At 63.8% G+C, this 19,138-nt stretch overlaps 1 protein-coding gene across 1 annotated transcript; it reads left to right on the plus strand.

Moving 5' to 3' along the window:
- Positions 1-555: 555 nt before the first annotated feature.
- LOC102088408 (upstream stimulatory factor 2-like) lies at positions 556-16,544 on the plus strand (the record flags this gene model as incomplete). Its single annotated transcript, XM_065048334.1, has 9 exons — positions 556-723; positions 1,396-1,511; positions 3,386-3,481; positions 4,077-4,206; positions 4,954-5,041; positions 5,555-5,613; positions 6,996-7,090; positions 10,616-10,744; positions 14,756-16,544. Coding segments are annotated over 9 exons (974 nt in total), but the record flags the coding sequence as incomplete, so codon positions are not given.
- Positions 16,545-19,138: the final 2,594 nt, after the last annotated feature.

A 19,138-nucleotide genomic window follows, 5' to 3' on the forward strand; every position in this document is an offset into this window, starting at 1 on the left:
AAAATATAGGGGGGGTCCAGATATATGGGGGGGTCCCAAATATATGGGGGGGACCCCAAAATATGGGGGGGGTCCCAGATATATGGGGGGGGTCCCAGATATATGGGGGGGGTCCCAAATATATGGGGGGGCCCAAAAAATATGGGTGGAGAACACAAGTATATGGGGGGGTCCCAAAAATATGGGGGGGGGGCAATATGGGGGGACCCCAAATTGGGGGGGGGACACAAAATATGGGGGGTCCCAAATATATGAGGGGGGCCCCAAATATGGGGGGGGGGCAAAAAAATGGGGGGGGACCCCAAATATGGGGGAAGTCCTAAATATATGGAGGGGGTCGCTAAATATGGGGGGGACCCCAAATATATGGGGGGTCCCAAATATATGGGGGGGCAAAATATGGGGGGTCCCAAATATGTGGGGGGGGGGGCAAATATATTGGGGGGACCCCAAATATGGGGGGGTCCGAAATATACGGGGGGGGGCCAAATATATGGGGGGGACACCAAATATTTGGGGGGGCCCAAAAATGTGGGGGGGGTCCCCAAAATATAGGGGGGATCCCTAAAGTGGGGGGGAGGGGGAACCCAAAAAGGGAGGAGGGGGGCTCCCGGACGCCTGGGTCCTCTCGGGGGGTCGTGACCTTTGACCTTGTGCCCCCCCCCCCCCCCCCCAGCCATGAGAAAAACCAAGAACCTGAGGAGAACGTCGACCTGCAGGAGGGTGAGGGACCCAGGAGTGCCCCAGGGGACCCAGGAGTTCGGGAGGGACCCAGGAGTGCCCCAGGGGACCCAGGAGTTCGGAAGGGGACCCAGGAGTGCCCCAGGGGACCCAGGAGTTCGGGAGGGGACCCAGGAGTTCGGGGTGACCCACGAGATCGGGGCGGGGGGGGGGGGGGGGCACCCAAATAGGGGACCCAGGCATTCGGGAGGGGACCCAGGAGTGCCCCAGGTACCCAGGAGTTCTGGAGGGGACCCAAACAGAGGACCCAGGAGTCTGGGGGGACCCAGGTGTTCGGGGGGGAACCCAGGAGTGCCCCAGGGCCCCAGGCGTTCGGGAGGGACCCAGGAGTTTGTGTGGGGACCCAGGCGTTCGGGGGGGACCCAGGAGTCCAGGAGGGACCCAGGCGTTCGGGAGGGACCCAGGAGTGCCTCAGGGGACCCAGGAATTCAAGTGGCACCCAAATAGGGGACCCAGGAGTTCTGGAGGGGACCCAAATAGGGGACCCAGGCGTTCGGGAGGGACCCAGGAGTTCTGGAGGGGCACCCAAATAGGGGGACCCAGGCGTTCGGGAGGGACCCAGGAGACCAGGAGTGGACCCAGGCGTTCGGGAGGGATCCAGGAGTTTGTGGGGGGACCCAGGCGTTCGGGAGGGACCCAGGCGTCCTGTTTTAGGGGAGGGCCCCTCCGGGGAGGACGTTCCCGTGGCCATCGCCAGCGTCCCCGTCCCCGGCGCCTTCGCCGACTCGGGGCTGCAGTATCAGTTCCGCAGCGAGAGCAACGGCAGCCAGGTGGGTGCTGGGGCACCCATGGGTGCTGGGGGGGTCCTATGGGTGCTGGGGGGGTCCTATGGGTGCTGGGGGTCAGGACATGGGGGTCCCAGGGGTGTCAATGGGGTCCTGTGGGTGCTGGGGCACCCATGGGTGCTGGGGGGGTCCTATGGGTGCTGGGGGGTTGGGACATGGGGGTCCCAGGGGTGTCAATGGGGTCCTATGGGTGCTGGGGGGTTGGGACATGGGGGTCCCAGGGGTGTCAATGGGGTCCTATGGGTGCTGGGGTGGAATAACATGGGGGGTCCAGGGGTGCTGGGGGGGGTCCTATGGGTGCTGGGGCACCCATGGGTGCTGGGGGGGTCCTATGGGTGCTGGGGGGTTGGGACATGGGGGTCCCAGGGGTGTCAATGGGGTCCTGGGGGTGCTGGGGGTGGAATAACATGGGGGGTCCAGGGGCGCTGGGGGGGGTCCTATGGGTGCTGGGGCACCCATGGGTGCTGGGGGGGTCCTATGGGTGCTGGGGGGTCCTATGGGTGCTGGGGGGGTCCTATGGGTGCTGGGGGTCAGGACATGGGGGTCCCAGGGGTGTCAATGGGGTCCTATGGGTGCTGGGGGTGGAATAACATGGGGGGTCCAGGGGCGCTGGGGGGGGTCCTATGGGTGCTGGGGCACCCATGGGTGCTGGGGGGGTCCTATGGGTGCTGGGGGGTCCTATGGGTGCTGGGGGGGTCCTATGGGTGCTGGGGGTCAGGACATGGGGGTCCCAGGGGTGTCAATGGGGTCCTATGGGTGCTGGGGGTGGAATAACATGGGGGGTCCAGGGGTGCTGGGGGGGTCCTATGGGTGCTGGGGGGTTGGGACATGGGGGTCCCAGGGGTGTCAATGGGGTCCTATGGGTGCTGGGGGTGGAATAACATGGGGGGTCCAGGGGTGCTGGGGTTGTCCTATGGGTGCTGGGGCACCCATGGGTGCTGGGGGGGTCCTATGGGTGCTGGGGGGTCCTATGGGTGCTGGGGGGGTCCTATGGGTGCTGGGGGTCAGGACATGGGGGTCCCAGGGGTGTCAATGGGGTCCTGGGGGTGCTGGGGGTGGAATAACATGGGGGGTCCAGGGGTGCTGGGGGGGTCCTATGGGTGCTGGGGCACCCATGGGTGCTGGGGGGTGGGGGGGGTGGGTTCTATGGGTGCTGGGGGGTTGGGACATGGGGGTCCCAGGGGTGTCAATGGGGTCCTATGGGTGCTGGGGGGTCAGGACATGGGGGTCCCAGGGGTGTCAATGGGGTCCTGGGGGTGCTGGGGGTGGAATAACATGGGGGGTCCAGGGGTGCTGGGGGGGGGGGTCCTATGGGTGCTGGGGCACCCATGGGTGCTGGGGGGGTCCTATGGGTGCTGGGGATCGGTACATGGGGGCCCTAGGGGTGCTGTATGGCACCCATGGGTGCTGGGGGGGAACATGGCGGTCCTATGGGTGCTGGGGGGTGGTGCAGGGGGGTCCTATGGGTGCTGGGGGGGAATATGGGGAACCCAGGGGTCTTGGTGGCACCCATGGGTGCTGGGGGGCACAGGGGGGTCCTATGGGTCCCGGGGGGCACCCATGGGTGCTGGGGGGGGGGGTACATGGGGGTCCTGTGGGTGCTGAGGGTCGGTACATGGGGGTCCCAGGGGTGTCAATAGGGTCCTATGGGTGCTGGGGGGGGTCTTGGGAGCACCCATGGGTGTTGGGGGGGTCCTGTGGGTGCTGGGGGGAACATGGGGGTGCTGGGGGGGGAATATGGGGAACCCAGGGGTCTTGGTGGCACCCATGGGTGCTGGGGGGCACAGGGGGGTCCTATGGGTCCCGGGGGGCACCCATGGGTGCTGGGGGGTGTCGATGTCACCGTGTCACCCCCCCAGGTCACCTACCGGGTGGTGCAGGTGACGGAGGCGCCACTCGATGGGCCCGAAGGAGCCGCCGTCAGCGTCGTGTCCACCTTCGCGGGGACCACCCAGGTGGGGACCCAGGCGTCCGGGAGGGACCCAGGCGTCCGGGAGGGACCCAGGAGTTCAAGGAGGGGACCCAGGAGTTCGGGGAGGGACCCAGGAGTTCGGGGAGGGAGCCAGGCGTCCGGGAGGGATGTAGAAGTTCAGGAGGGGACCCAGGAGTTTTGGGGACCCAGGCGTCCGGGAGGGAACCAGGAGTTCCCCAAAGGACCCAGGAGTTCGAGGAGGGACCCAGGAGTTCGGGGATGGACACAGGAGTTCAGGAGGGACCCAGGCGTCCGGGAGTGGGTTATATGGATGACCCAAGCACCCAGGGAACCATTCAAAGGGGACCCAGGCGTCCGGGAGTGGATTATACGGGGGACCCAGGCGTCCGGGGGTCCCTTCCAAGGGGACCCAGGCGTCCGGGAGGGGGTTATACGGGGGACCCAGGCGTCCGGGGGTCCCTTCCAAGGGACCCAGGCATCCGGGAGGGGGTTATACGGGGGACCCAGGCGTCCGGGGGTCCCTTCCAGGGGGACCCAGGCGTCCGGGAGGGGGTTATACGGGGGACCCAGGCGTCCGGGGGTCCCTTCCAAGGGACCCAGGCGTCCGGGCCCCCCAGGCCGTGATCCAGAACCCGTTCAGTAACGGGGGCAGCCCCGGGGCCGAGGGCGGAACCGAGACCCGATTCGCATGGGGGGGCGACGGGACCGTGTCGGTGCAGACGGATCCAGCGCTGGCGCAGGCGGGAGGTGAGAGGGGACCCAGGCGTCCGGGGGGACCCAGGAGTTCGGGAGGGACCCAGGAGTTCGGGGGTGACCCCATTTGGGAGGGACCCAGGCGTTCGGGAGGGGACCCAGGCGTTCAGGAAGGACCCAGGAGTTCGGGGGTGACCACATTTTGGGGGGACCCAGGAGTTCGGGAGGGACCCAGGAGTTCGGGGGTGACCCCATTTGGGGGGGACCCAGGCGTTCGGAAGGGACCCAGGAGTTCGGGAGTGACCCCATTTGGGAGGGACCCAGGAGTTCGGGGATCTACCTATCACCACCCACATAGGGGACCCAGGAGTCCAGGAGGGACCCAGGCGTCCGGGAGACCCTCCCCCATAAGGAACCCATGCATCTGGGGCCTCTCCATAATCTTTCTCCGATAGGGGACCCAGGAGTTCGGGAGGGACCCAGGCGTTCAGGGGTGACCCCATTTGGGAGGGACCCAGGCGTTCGGGAGGGACCCAGGAGTTCGGGAGTGACCCCATTCGGAAGGGACCCAGGCATTCGGAAGGGACCCAGGCGTTCGGAAGGGACCCAGGAGTTCGGGAGGGACCCAGGAGTTCGGGAGTGACCCCATTTGGGAGGGACCCAGGCGTTCGGGAGGGACCCAGGAGTTCGGCGTGACCCCATTTGGGAGGGACCCAGGCGTTCGGGAGAGGACCCAGGCGTTCGGGAGGGGACCCAGGCGTCCGGGGAGGGACCCAGGCGTCCGGTCGGTCCATCCCCCAGGTCAGTTCTATGTGATGATGACGCCTCAGGACGTTTTGCAGCCGGGGACCCAACGCAGCATCGCGCCCCGCGGGCACCCGTACTCCCCGTGAGCCCCAAAACCCCCCAAAATCACCCCAAAACCCCCCAAAATCACCCTGAAACCCCCCAAAACCCCCCAAAATGCCCCGAAACACCCCAAAATGACCCCAAAATCCCCTCAAAACACCCCAAAATCCCTTCAAAAATCACCCTCAAATCCCCTCAAAACGCCCCAAAATCCCCTCAAATCCCCCCAAAATCTCCTCATGAAACCTCCAAATCCCCTCGGAACCCCAAAATCCCCTCAAAATGCCCCAAATTGCCCCTTGGAACCCCCCAAATCCCCTTGAAATTCCCCCAGTGTTTGTGTGTGTGGCCCTTTAAGGGGTGGGAGTCAGGGGGTGGGCGGGGCCGGGTTAAGCCACGCCCACCATGTTTCCCCATTCATGCTGATGTTCCCAATGTCCCCATCGCCCCCAATGTCCCCATTGACCCCAATGTCCCCATTGTCCCCGATGTCCCCATTGTCCCCATTCACCCCAATGTCCCCATTGACCCCATTGTCCCCAATGTCCCATAGGAAGCTGGAGGGGCCGCGGGTCCCACGGGACGAGCGACGACGAGCGCAGCACAACGAGGGTGAGACCGTGTCCCCGTGTCACCTCATTGTCACCCATGTCACCTCATTGACCCCAATGTCACCGCATTGTCCCCATGTTCATATGTCACCATTGACCCCAATGTCCCCATTGACCCCAATGTCCCCATGTCCCCCCATTATCACCATTGTCCCCATTGTTCCCATTATCCCAAATTGTCCCATTATCTACATTGTCCCCAACGTCCCCTTGCCCCCCATTGTCCCCACTGAACCCATCAACCCCAATTGTCCCCATTGCTCCCAATGTCCCAAATTGACCCCATTGACCCCAATGTCGCATTATCCCCAAATGTCCCCAATGTCCCCTTTGTTCCCACTGTCCCCATTGACCCAACTGTCCCCATTGTCCCCCACTGACCCCAATATCCCCATTGAACCCAATTGTCCCCATTGTCCTTGTTGACCCCAATTGTCCCCATTGACCCCAATTGTCCCTATTGACCCCAATGTCCCCATTGACCCCAATGTCCCCATTGACCCCACTGTCCCCAATGTCCCCCATTGCCCCCAATGTCCCCGTTGACCCCAATCACCCCCATTGTCCCCCACTGACCCCAATATCCCCATTGAACCCAATTGTCCCCATTGTCCCCGTTGATCCCAATTGTCCCCATTGACCCCAATTGTCCCCATTGACCCCAATTGTCCCCCATTGACCCCAATTGTCCCCGTTGACCCCAAATGTGCCCATTGACCCCAATTGTCCCCATTGACCCCACTGTCCCCAATGACCCCTATTGACCCCAATATCCCCATTGAACCCAATTGTCCCCATTGTCCCCGTTGATCCCAATGTCCCCATTGACCCCAATTGTCCCCCATTGACCCCAATTGTCCCCATTGTCCCCCATTGACCCCCATTGTCCCCCATTGACCCCAATGTCCCCCATTGCCCCAAATGTCCTCACTGACCCCAATGTCCCCGTTGACCCCAATCATCCCCAATGTCCCCATTGACCCCAATTGTCCCCAATGTCCCCATTGACCCCAATGTCCCCCTTGTCCCCATTGACCCCAATGACCCCAATGTCCCCATTGAATCCAATGTCCCCGATGACCCCAATGTCCCCGTTGAACCCACTGTCCCCATTGCCCCCAATGTCCCACCATCCCCAATGTCCCCACTGTCCCCATTGACCCCCTTTTCCCCATTGACCCCAATGTCCCCATCACCCCCAATGTCCCCATCGCCCTCATTGACCCCAATGTCCCCATTGACTCCATTGTCCCCATCATTCCTATTATCTCAATGTCCCCCCATCGTCCCTGTCGCCCCCAATGTCCCCATTGTCCCCATTGTCCCCAATGTCCCCAATGTCCCCATTGTCCCCATTGTCCCCAATGTCCCCATTGTCCCCAGTCGAGCGGCGCCGCCGGGACAAGATCAACAACTGGATCGTCCAACTGTCCAAGATCATCCCCGACTGCGGCGCCGACAACAGCAAAACGGGAGCGGTGAGGGGTCCCCATTGTCCCCATTGTCCCCAAGTGTCCCCAATGGGCCACCAAGGGTCTGGGGACACACCCTGGGGGGGTCCCGGGGGGTTATTTGGGGTCTATAATAGGTTTCAGTGGGGATTTTGGGGGGTCCCCATGAGGGTCCCCAATGTCCCCAAAGGGTCCCCAAGGGTCCCTAATGGGTTTCAATGGGGGTTTTGGGGGGTCCTCAGGTGTCCCCTGTGGGGGTCCCCAGTGTCCCCAATGGTCCCTAAGGGTCTTATGGAGGGTCCCTAATGGGTTTCAGTGGGGGTTTTGGGGGTCCCCAAGTGTCCCCTATAGGGGCCCCTGATGTCCCCATAGGGTCCCCAAGGGTCTTATGGGGGGTCCCTAATGGGATTCAATGGGGGTTTTGGGGGGTCCCCAAGTGTCCCCTATAGGGGTCCCCAGTGTCCCCAATGGTCTCTAATAGGTTTCAATGGGGGTTTTGTGGGGTCCCCAAGTGTCCCCTATAGGGGCCCCCAATGTCCCCAAAGGGTCCCCAAGGGGCTTATGGGGGGTCCCTAATGGGATTCAATGGGGGTTTTGGGGGTCCCCAAGTGTGCCCTATAGGGGTCCCCAATGTCCCCAATGGTCTCTAATGGGTTTCAATGGGGGTTTTGGGGGTCCCCAAGTGTCCCCTATAGGGGCCCCCAATGGTCTCTAATGGGTTTCAATGGGGGTCCCCAAGTGTCCCCTATAGGGGTCCCCAGTGTCCCCAATGGTCTCTAATGGGTTTCAATGGGGGTTTTGGGGGGTCCCCAAGTGTCCCCTATAGGGGTCCCCAGTGTCCCCAATGGTCTCTAATGGGTTTCAATGGGGGTTTTGTGGGGTCCCCAAGTGTCCCCTGTAGGGGTCCCCAATGTCCCCAAAGGGTCCCCAAGGGTCTTATGGGGGGTCCCTAATGGCATTCAATGGGGGTTTTGGGGGGTCCCCAAGTGTCCCCTATAGGGGTCCCCAGTGTCCCCAATGGTCTCTAATAGGTTTCAATGGGGGTTTTGTGGGGTCCCCAAGTGTTCCCTATAGGGGCCCCCAATGTCCCCAAAGGGTCCCCAAGGGGCTTATGGGGGGTCCCTAATGGGATTCAATGGGGGTTTTGGGGGGTCCCCATGTGTCCCCTATAGGGATCCCCAATGTCCCCAATGGTCTCTAATGGGTTTCAGTGGGGGTTTTGGGGGTCCCCAAGTGTCCCCTATAGGGGTCCCCAGTGTCCCCAATGGTCTCTAATGGGTTTCAATGGGGGTTTTGGGGGGTCCCCAAGTGTCCCCTATAGGGGTCCCCAGTGTCCCCAATGGTCTCTAATGGGTTTCAATGGGGGTTTTGGGGGTCCCCAAGTGTCCCCTATAGGGGTCCCCAGTGTCCCCAATGGTCTCTAATGGGTTTCAGTGGGGGTTTTGGGGGTCCCCAAGTGTCCCCTATAGGGGTCCCCAGTGTCCCCAATGGTCTCTAATGGGTTTCAATGGGGGTTTTGGGGGGTCCCCAAGTGTCCCCTATAGGGGTCCCCAGTGTCCCCAATGGTCTCTAATGGGTTTCAATGGGGGTTTTGGGGGGTCCCCAAGTGTCCCCTATAGGGGTCCCCAGTGTCCCCAATGGTCTCTAATGGGTTTCAATGGGGGTTTTGGGGGGTCCCCAAGTGTCCCCTATAGGGGTCCCCAGTGTCCCCAATGGTCTCTAATGGGTTTCAATGGGGGTTTTGGGGGGTCCCCAAGTGTCCCCTATAGGGGTCCCCAGTGTCCCCAATGGTCTCTAATGGGTTTCAATGGGGGTTTTGGGGGTCCCCAAGTGTCCCCTATAGGGGTCCCCAATGTCCCCAATGGTCTCTAATGGGTTTCAGTGGGGGTTTTGGGGGTCCCCAAGTGTCCCCTATAGGGGTCCCCAATGTCCCCAATGGTCTCTAATGGGTTTCAATGGGGGTTTTGGGGGTCCCCAAGTGTCCCCTATAGGGGTCCCCAGTGTCCCCAATGGTCTCTAATGGGTTTCAATGGGGGTTTTGGGGGTCCCCAAGTGTCCCCTATAGGGGTCCCCAATGTCCCCAAAGGGTCCCCAAGGGGCTTATGGGGGGTACCTAATGGGATTCTATGGGGGTTTTGGGGGGTCCCCATGTGTCCCCTATAGGGGTCCCCAGTGTCCCCAATGGTCTCTAATGGGTTTCAGTGGGGGTTTTGGGGGGTCCCCAAGTGTCCCCTATAGGGGTCCCCAGTGTCCCCAATGGTCTCTAATAGGTTTCAATGGGGGTTTTGTGGGGTCCCCAAGTGTCCCCTATAGGGGCCCCCAATGTCCCCAAAGGGTCCCCAAGGGGCTTATGGGGGGTCCCTAATGGGTTTCAATGGGGGTTTTGTGGGGTCCCCAAGTGTCCCCTATAGGGGCCCCCAATGTCCCCAAAGGGTCCCCAAGGGTCTTATGGGGGGTCCCTAATGGCATTCAATGGGGGTTTTGGGGGGTCCCCAAGTGTCCCCTATAGGGGTCCCCAGTGTCCCCAATGGTCTCTAATGGGTTTCAGTGGGGGTTTTGTGGGGTCCCCAAGTGTTCCCTATAGGGGCCCCCAATGTCCCCAAAGGGTCCCCAAGGGGCTTATGGGGGGTCCCTAATGGGATTCAATGGGGGTTTTGGGGGGTCCCCTTGTGTCCCCTATAGGGATCCCCAGTGTCCCCAATGGTCTCTAATGGGTTTCAATGGGGGTTTTGGGGGGTCCCCAAGTGTGCCCTATAGGGGTCCCCAGTGTCCCCAATGGTCTCTAATGGGTTTCAATGGGGGTTTTGGGGGTCCCCAAGTGTCCCCTATAGGGGTCCCCAATGTCCCCAATGGTCTCTAATGGGTTTCAATGGGGGTTTTGGGGGTCCCCAAGTGTCCCCTATAGGGGCCCCCAATGGTCTCTAATGGGTTTCAATGGGGGTCCCCAAGTGTCCCCTATAGGGGTCCCCAGTGTCCCCAATGGTCTCTAATAGGTTTCAATGGGGGTTTTGGGGGGTCCCCAAGTGTCCCCTATAGGGGCCCCCAATGTCCCCAAAGGGTCCCCAAGGGGCTTATGGGGGGTCCCTAATGGGATTCAATGGGGGTTTTGGGGGTCCCCAAGTGTCCCCTATAGGGGTCCCCAGTGTCCCCAATGGTCTCTAATGGGTTTCAATGGGGGTTTTGGGGGTCCCCAAGTGTGCCCTATAGGGGTCCCCAGTGTCCCCAATGGTCTCTAATGGGTTTCAATGGGGGTTTTGGGGGGTCCCCAAGTGTCCCCTATAGGGGCCCCCAATGTCCCCATAGGGTCCCCAAGGGTCTTATGGGGGGTCCTGGGAGGTCTCTTATGGGTTTCAATGGGGGTTTTGGGGTCCCCCCAGCATCTGATTTTTGGGGTCCCCCCTGAGCTCATGGGGTGGAATTTGGGGACATTTTGGGGGTTTTAGGGGGTCCTGGAGCTCCGGGATTTTTAGGGGCTGTTTGGGGGGGGTTCTGTGGACCCTGGGGGGTGTTGGGGTCCATCTGATTTTGGGGGGGGCCCCCCCAAATTCGCAGAGCAAAGGGGGGATCCTGTCCAAGGCGTGCGACTACGTGCGGGAGCTGCGGCAGAGCAACCAGCGCCTGCAGGAGACGTTCAAGGAGGCCGAGCGGCTGCAGATGGACAACGAGCTGCTGCGCAGACAGGTGGACGCGGGGACCCAGGAGTGCCCCGGGGACCCAGGAGTGCCCCAGGGACCCAGGAGTGCCCCAGGGACCCAGGAGTGCCCCAGGGAACTGGGGGTTTGGGGGGGAAACGGGAGTTTGGGGGGAACTGGGAGTGCAAGGGACCCAGGAGTGCCCCAGGGACCCAGGAGTGCCCCAGGGAACTGGGGGTTTGGAGGGGAAACGGGAGTTCAAGGGACCCAGGAGTGCCCTGGGGGATCAGGAGTGCCCCAGGGAACTGGGGGTTTGGGGGGGAAACAGGGGTTTAAGGGACCCAGGAGTGCCCCAGGGACCCAGGAGTGCCCCGGGGACCCAGGAGTGCCCCAGGGACCCAGGAGTGCCCCAGGGAACTGGGGGTTTGGGGGGAAAACGGGAGTTTGGGGGGAACTGGGAGTGCAAGGGACCCAGGAGTGCCCCAGGGAGCCAAGGAGGTCAAGGGACCCAGGAGTGCCCCAGGGACCCAGGAGTGCCCCGGGGACCCAGGAGAGCCCCAGGGAACTGGGGGTTTGGGGGGGAAACGGGAGTTTGGGGGGAACTGGGAGTGCAAGGGACCCAGGAGTGCCCCAGGGAGCCAAGGAGGTTCAAGGACCCAGGAGTGCCCCAGGGGATCAGGAGTGCCCCAGGGAACTGCGGATTTTGGGGGGAAAACGGGAGATTGGGGGGAACTGGGAGTGCAAGGGACCCAGGAGTGCCCCAGGGAGCCAAGGAGGTTCAAGGACCCAGGAGTGCCCCAGGGACCCAGGAGTGCCCCGGGGAGCCAAGGAGGTCAAGGGACCCAGGAGTGCCCCAGGGACCCAGGAGTGCCCCAGGGAACTGGGGGTTTGGGGGGGAAACGGGAGTTTGGGGGGAACTGGGAGTGCAAGGGACCCAGGAGTGCCCCAGGGACCCAGGAGTGCCCCAGGGAGCCAAGGAGGTCAAGGGACCCAGGAGTGCCCCAGGGACCCAGGAGTGCCCCGGGGGATCAGGAGTGCCCCAGGGGACTGGGGGTTTGGGGGGAAAACGGGAGTTTGGGGGGAACTGGGAGTACAAGGGACCCAGGAGTGCCCCAGGGACCCAGGAGTGCCCCAGGGAGCCAAGGAGGTCAAGGGACCCAGGAGTGCCCCAGGGACCCAGGAGTGCCCCAAGGAACTGGGGGTTTGGGGGGGAAACGGGAGTTTGGGGGGAACTGGGAGTGCAAGGGACCCAGGAGTGCCCCAGGGACCCAGGAGTGCCCCAGGGAGCCAAGGAGGTCAAGGGACCCAGGAGTGCCCCAGGGACCCAGGAGTGCCCCAGGGAGCCAAGGAGGTCAAGGGACCCAGGAGTGCCCCAGGGACCCAGGAGTGCCCCAGGGAACTGGGGGTTTGGGGGGGAAACGGGAGTTTGGGGGGAACTGGGAGTGCAAGGGACCCAGGAGTGCCCCAGGGAGCCAAGGAGGTTCAAGGACCCAGGAGTGCCCCAGGGACCCAGGAGTGCCCCGGGGAGCCAAGGAGGTCAAGGGACCCAGGAGTGCCCCAGGGACCCAGGAGTGCCCCAGGGAACTGGGGGTTTTTGGGGAAAACGGGAGTTTGGGGGGAACTGGGAGTGCAAGGGACCCAGGAGTGCCCCAGGGAGCCAAGGAGGTTCAAGGACCCAGGAGTGCCCCAGGGACCCAGGAGTGCCCCAGGGGATCAGGAGTGCCCCAGGGAACTGGGGATTTGGGGGGAAAACGGGAGATTGGGGGGAACTGGGAGTGCAAGGGACCCAGGAGTGCCCCAGGGACCCAGGAGTACCCCAGGGACCCAGGAGTGCCCCAGGGAACTGGGGGTTTGGGGGGGAAATGGGAGTTTGGGGGGAACTGGGAGTGCAAGGGACCCAGGAGTGCCCCAGGGACCCAGGAGTGCCCCAGGGAGCCAAGGAGGTTCAAGGACCCAGGAGTGCCCCAGGGACCCAGGAGTGCCCCGGGGAGCCAAGGAGGTCAAGGGACCCAGGAGTGCCCCAGGGACCCAGGAGTGCCCCAGGGAACTGGGGGTTTGGGGGGGAAACGGGAGTTTGGGGGGAACTGGGAGTGCAAGGGACCCAGGAGTGCCCCAGGGACCCAGGAGTGCCCCAGGGAGCCAAGGAGGTCAAGGGACCCAGGAGTGCCCCAGGGACCCAGGAGTGCCCCGGGGGATCAGGAGTGCCCCAGGGGACTGGGGGTTTGGGGGGAAAACGGGAGTTTGGGGGGAACTGGGAGTGCAAGGGACCCAGGAGTGCCCCAGGGACCCAGGAGTGCCCCAGGGAGCCAAGGAGGTTCAAGGACCCAGGAGTGCCCCAGGGACCCAGGAGTACCCCAGGGACCCAGGAGTGCCCCAGGGAACTGGGGGTTTGGGGGGAAACGGGAGTTTGGGGGGAACTGGGAGTACAAGGGACCCAGGAGTGCCCCAGGGACCCAGGAGTGCCCCAGGGAGCCAAGGAGGTCAAGGGACCCAGGAGTGCCCCAGGGACCCAGGAGTGCCCCAAGGAACTGGGGGTTTGGGGGGGAAACGGGAGTTTGGGGGGAACTGGGAGTGCAAGGGACCCAGGAGTGCCCCAGGGACCCAGGAGTGCCCCAGGGAGCCAAGGAGGTCAAGGGACCCAGGAGTGCCCCAGGGACCCAGGAGTGCCCCAGGGAACTGGGGGTTTGGGGGGGAAACGGGAGTTTGGGGGGAACTGGGAGTGCAAGGGACCCAGGAGTGCCCCAGGGAGCCAAGGAGGTTCAAGGACCCAGGAGTGCCCCAGGGACCCAGGAGTGCCCCGGGGAGCCAAGGAGGTCAAGGGACCCAGGAGTGCCCCGGGGACCCAGGAGTGCCCCAGGGAACTGGGGGTTTGGGGGGAAAACGGGAGTTTGGGGGGAACTGGGAGTGCAAGGGACCCAGGAGTGCCCCAGGGAGCCAAGGAGGTTCAAGGACCCAGGAGTGCCCCAGGGACCCAGGAGTGCCCCAGGGAACTGGGGGTTTGGGGGGAACTGGGAGTTCAAGGGACCCAGGAGTGCCCTGGGGGATCAGGAGTGCCCCAGGGAACTGGGGGTTTGGGGGGGAAACAGGGGTTTAAGGGACCCAGGAGTGCCCCGGGGACCCAGGAGTGCCCCAGGGAACTGGGGGTTTGGGGGGGAAATGGGAGTTTGGGGGGAACTGGGAGTACAAGGGACCCAGGAGTGCCCAGGGACCCAGGAGTGCCCCAGGGAATCAGGAGTGCCCCAGGGAACTGGCGGTTTGTGGGGAAATGGGAGTACAAGGGACCCAGGAGTGCCCCAGGGACCCAGGAGTGCCCCAGGGAACTGGGGGTTTGGGGGGGAAACGGGAGTTTGGGGGGAACTGGGAGTGCAAGGGACCCAGGAGTGCCCCAGGGACCCAGGAGTGCCCCAGGGAGCCAAGGAGGTCAAGGGACCCAGGAGTGCCCCAGGGACCCAGGAGTACCCCAGGGACCCAGGAGTGCCCCAGGGAACTGGGGGTTTGGGGGGGAATGGGATTTCAAGGGACCCAGGAGTGCCCCAGGGACCCAGGAGTGCCCCAGGGACCCAGGAATACCCCAGGGACCCAGGAGTGCCCCAGGGAACTGGGGGTTTGGGAGGGAAACGGGAGTTTGGGGGGAACTGGGAGTGCAAGGGACCCAGGAGTGCCCCAGGGAGCCAAGGAGGTTCAAGGACCCAGGAGTGCCCCGGGGACCCAGGAGTGCCCCAGGGAAATGGGGATTTGTGGGGAACTGGGAGTACAAGGGACCCAGGAGTGCCCCAGGGACCCAGGAGTGCCCCAGGGAACTGGGGGTTTGGGGGGGAAACGGGAGTTTGGGGGGAACCGGGAGTACAAGGGGGTGTGTGGATTTGAGGCCACGCCCCCATACTAAGCCACGCCCCATCCTAAGCCACGCCCCCTTTGCCTCCCATACCTTCTCCATGTGTTTGTGAATGGGATGGGATTATGAATGGGTGGGTTTTTTGTGAATGGGGGCGGGTGGGTCTTGAGGTTCCTCCCCCTCCTCCGAGGCCCCGCCCCTGACCCCGCCCCTTTTTGCCCATAGATGGAAGAGCTGAAGAGCGAGAACGCGCTGCTGAGACAACAACTGCAGAGCCGGGGGGATGGGACAGAGAACAACCCGGGACAGGGACAGTGACCCCCTGGGGACACCCCTTGGGGACACCCCCTGGGGACACCCCCTGGATCCCTCAGCCCCATTGGGGACCCCCCAGTGACACCCAGGGACCCCTTGGGGACATTTCCCCCTCATTGGGGACACCCCATGGATCCCTCAGCCCCATTGGGGACCCCCCAGTGACACCCAGGGACCCCTTGGGGACATTTCCCCCCCATTGGGGACACCCTTGGGGACACCCCAGTGACACCCACATCCCATTGGGGACCCCCCAGTGACACCCAGGGACCCCTTGGGGACATTTCTCCCCCATTGGGGACACCCTTGGGGACACCCCAGTGACACCCACATCCCATTGGGGACCCCCCAGTGACACCCAGGGACCCCTTGGGGACATTTCCCCCCCATTGGGGACAACCTTGGGGACACCCCAGTGACACCCACATCCCATTGGGGACACCCCTGGGGTCCCATCACCCCCATTGGGGACACCCCAGTGACACCCAGGGACCCCTTGGGGACATGGGGACACCCTGACCCCCCATTGGGGACACCCCATGGATCCCCTCAGCCCCATTGGGGACCCCCCAGTGACACCCATGGGCCCTTTGGGGACACCCTGGGGACCCCATTGGGGACCCCCCAGTGACACCCATGGACCCTTTGGGGACACCCTGACCCCCCCCCCCCCCCCATTGGGGACACCCTAGTGACACCCCCATCCCATTGGGGACACCCCTGGGGTCCCATCACCCCCACTGGGGACCCCTTGGGGACATTCACCCCCTCCCCCAATTGGGGACCCCCCCCCCCCCCCCAGAGACCCCATCCCCCCACTTTGGGGACCCCCCCCCCCCCCCCCCAGTGACACCCATGGACTCTTTGGGGACACCCTTGGGGACCCCTCAGTGACACCCACATCCCATTGGGGACACCCCTGGGGTCTCATCACCCCCTCAGGGGAACCCAGGAGTGCCCCAAGGGACCCAGGAGTACCCCAAGGGACCCAGGAGTTCGGGGAGGGACCCAGGAGTGCCCCAAGGGACGCAGGAATCCAGGAGGGACCCAGGAGTGCCCCAAGGGATCCAGGAGTGCCCCAGGGACCCAAGAGTTCGGGGGGGGGACCCAGGATTGCCCCAAGGGACATAGGAGTTTGGGAGGGACCCAGGAGTGCCCCAAGGGACATAGGAGTTTGGGAGGGACCCAGGAGTGCCCCAAGGGACATAGGAGTTTGGGAGGGACCCAGGAGTGCCCCAAGGGACATAGGAGTTCAGGGAGGGACCCAGGAGTGCCCCAAGGGACATAGGAGTTCAGGGAGGGACCCAGGAGTGCCCCAAGGGACATAGGAGTTTGGGAGGGACCCAGGAGTGCCCCAAGAAACCCAGGAATTTGGGAGGGACCCAGGAATTTGGGGAGCCCCCCCCCCCCTTAGTTTGGGGACCCCCCCCAGGAATCCCCTCCCCCCCCCATCAGTGTCCCCCAATTGGTGTCCCCCATTGTGTCCCCTCCCCCCATCCCCCCCCCCCCCTTTGTAATTAACGTTTGTAATTAATTAATTATTGTTTTGTACCGCCCGGGGCGGGGGAGGGGCGGCCGCTCCCCCTCCCCCCCCCCACAGCGCGTGGGGGTGTTTTTTGGGGTGGGGGTGGGGAGGGTGGGGGGAGGGGCGGGGGTGGGGAGGGGCCGCCCGGGAAACCTCCAAAAAGGTGGAAAAAGAGGCAAAAAGTGACATTTTGGTGGTTTGTTGGGTGGGGGGGGGGAGGACCCAGGAATGCCCCAAGGGACCCAGGAGTACCCCAAGCGACCCAGGAGTTTGGGGGAACCCAGGAATGCCCCAGGGACCCAGGAGTTCGGGAAAGGGATCTGTGGGGGGACCCAGGAGTGCCCCAGGGACCCAGGAATGCCCCAGGGGACCCAGAAGTACCCCAAGCGACTCAGGAGTTTGGGGGAACCCAGGAATGCCCCAAGGGACCCAGGAGTACCCCAAGGGACCCAGGAGTACCCCAAGCGACCCAGGAGTTTGGGGGAACCCAGGAATGCCCCAAGGGACCCAGGAGTTTGGGGGACCCAGGAGTGCCCCAGGGACCCAGGAATGCCCCAAGGGACCCAGGAGTACCCCAAGGGACCCAGGAGTACCCCCAATCGGACCCAGGAGTTTGGGGGAACCCAGGAATGCCCCAAGGGACCCAGGAATGCCCCAAGGGACCCAGGAGTACCCCAAGCGACCCAGGAGTTTGGGGGAACCCAGGAATGCCCCAGGGACCCAGGAGTTCGGGAAGGGGATCTGTGGGGGGGACCCAGGAGTGCCCCAGGGACCCAGGAATGCCCCAGGGGACCCAGAAGTACCCCCAAGCGACTCAGGAGTTTGGGGGAACCCAGGAATGCCCCAAGGGACCCAGGAGTACCCCAAGGGACCCAGGAGTACCCCAAGGGACCCAGGAGTTTGGGGGACCCAGGAGTGCCCCAGGGACCCAGGAATGCCCCAAGGGACCCAGGAGTACCCCAAGGGACCCAGGAGTACCCCAAGCGACCCAGGAGTTTGGGGGGACCCAGGAATGCCCCAAGGGACCCAGGAATGCCCCAAGGGACCCAGGAGTACCCCAAGGGACCCAGGAGTACCCCAAGCGACCCAGGAGTTTGGGGGGACCCAGGAGTGCCCCAGGGACCCAGGAATGCCCCAAGGGACCCAGGAGTGCCCCAAGGGACCCAGGAGTACCCCAAGCGACCCAGGAGTTTGGGGGAACCCAGGAATGACCCCAGGGACCCAGGAATGCCCCAAGGGACCCAGGAGTACCCCAAGGGACCCAGGAGTTTGGGGGACCCAGGAGTGCCCCAGGGACCCAGGAATGCCCCAAGGGACCCAGGAGTACCCCAAGGGACCCAGGAGTACCCCAAGCGACCCAGGAGTTTGGGGGGACCCAGGAGTGCCCCAGGGACCCAGGAGTACCCCAAGGGACCCAGGAGTACCCCAAGCGACCCAGGAGTTTGGGGGACCCAGGAGTGCCCCAGGGACCCAGGAATGCCCCAAGGGACCCAGGAGTACCCCAAGCGACCCAGGAGTTTGGGGGACCCAGGAGTGCCCCAGGGACCCAGGAATGCCCCAAGGGACCCAGGAGTACCCCAAGCGACCCAGGAGTTTGGGGGAACCCAGGAATGCCCCAGGGACCCAGGAATGTCCCAAGGGACCCAGGAGTACCCCAAGCGACCCAGGAGTTTGGGGGAACCCAGGAATGCCCCAAGGGACCCAGGAATGCCCCAAGAGACCCAGGAGTACCCCAAGGGACCCAGGAGTACCCCAAGCGACCCAGGAGTTTGGGGGAACCCAGGAATGCCCCAGGGACCCAGGAATGCCCCAAGGGACCCAGGAGTACCCCAAGGGACCCAGGAGTACCCCAAGCGACCCAGGAGTTTGGGGGACCCAGGAGTGCCCCAGGGACCCAGGAGTACCCCAAGGGACCCAGGAGTACCCCAAGCGACCCAGGAGTTTGGGGGAACCCAGGAATGCCCCAAGGGACCCAGGAGTACCCCAAGCGACCCAGGAGTTTGGGGGAATCCAGGAATGCCCCAGGGACCCAGGAATGCCCCAAGGGACCCAGGAGTACCCCAAGGGACCCAGGAGTTTGGGGGAACCCAGGAATGCCCCAGGGACCCAGGAGTTCGGGAAAGGGATCTGTGGGGGGACCCAGGAGTGCCCCAGGGACCCAGGAATGCCCCAGGGGACCCAGAAGTACCCCAAGCGACTCAGGAGTTTGGGGGAACCCAGGAATGCCCCAAGGGACCCAGGAGTACCCCAAGGGACCCAGGAGTACCCCAAGCAACCCAGGAGTTTGGGGGACCCAGGAGTGCCCCAGGGACCCAGGAATGCCCCAAGGGACCCAGGAGTACCCCAAGGGACCCAGGAGTACCCCAAGCGACCCAGGAGTTTGGGGGAACCCAGGAATGCCCCAAGGGACCCAGGAATGCCCCAAGGGACCCAGGAGTACCCCAAGCGACCCAGGAGTTTGGGGGAACCCAGGAATGCCCCAGGGACCCAGGAGTTCGGGAAGGGGATCTGTGGGGGGACCCAGGAGTGCCCCAGAGACCCAGGACTTCTGGAGTTTGGGGGGACCCAGGAATGCCCCAGGGACCCAGGAGTTCGGGAAAGGGATTATAGGGGGAGGACCCAGGTGTCCGGGAAGGACCCAGGAGTTCGGGGCGGGGGGGGACCCAGGCGTCCGGGTGACCTCTGACCCCCATGGGCCGGGCCCGTCCGGCTGTCGCCACCCGTGTCGCAATTGTCACCAGCACCCCCGATGTCCCCGTGTCCCCATG

This window comes from Columba livia, unplaced genomic scaffold (assembly GCF_036013475.1).
Source record: "Columba livia isolate bColLiv1 breed racing homer unplaced genomic scaffold, bColLiv1.pat.W.v2 Scaffold_621, whole genome shotgun sequence".
NCBI lineage: Eukaryota > Metazoa > Chordata > Aves > Columbiformes > Columbidae > Columba > Columba livia.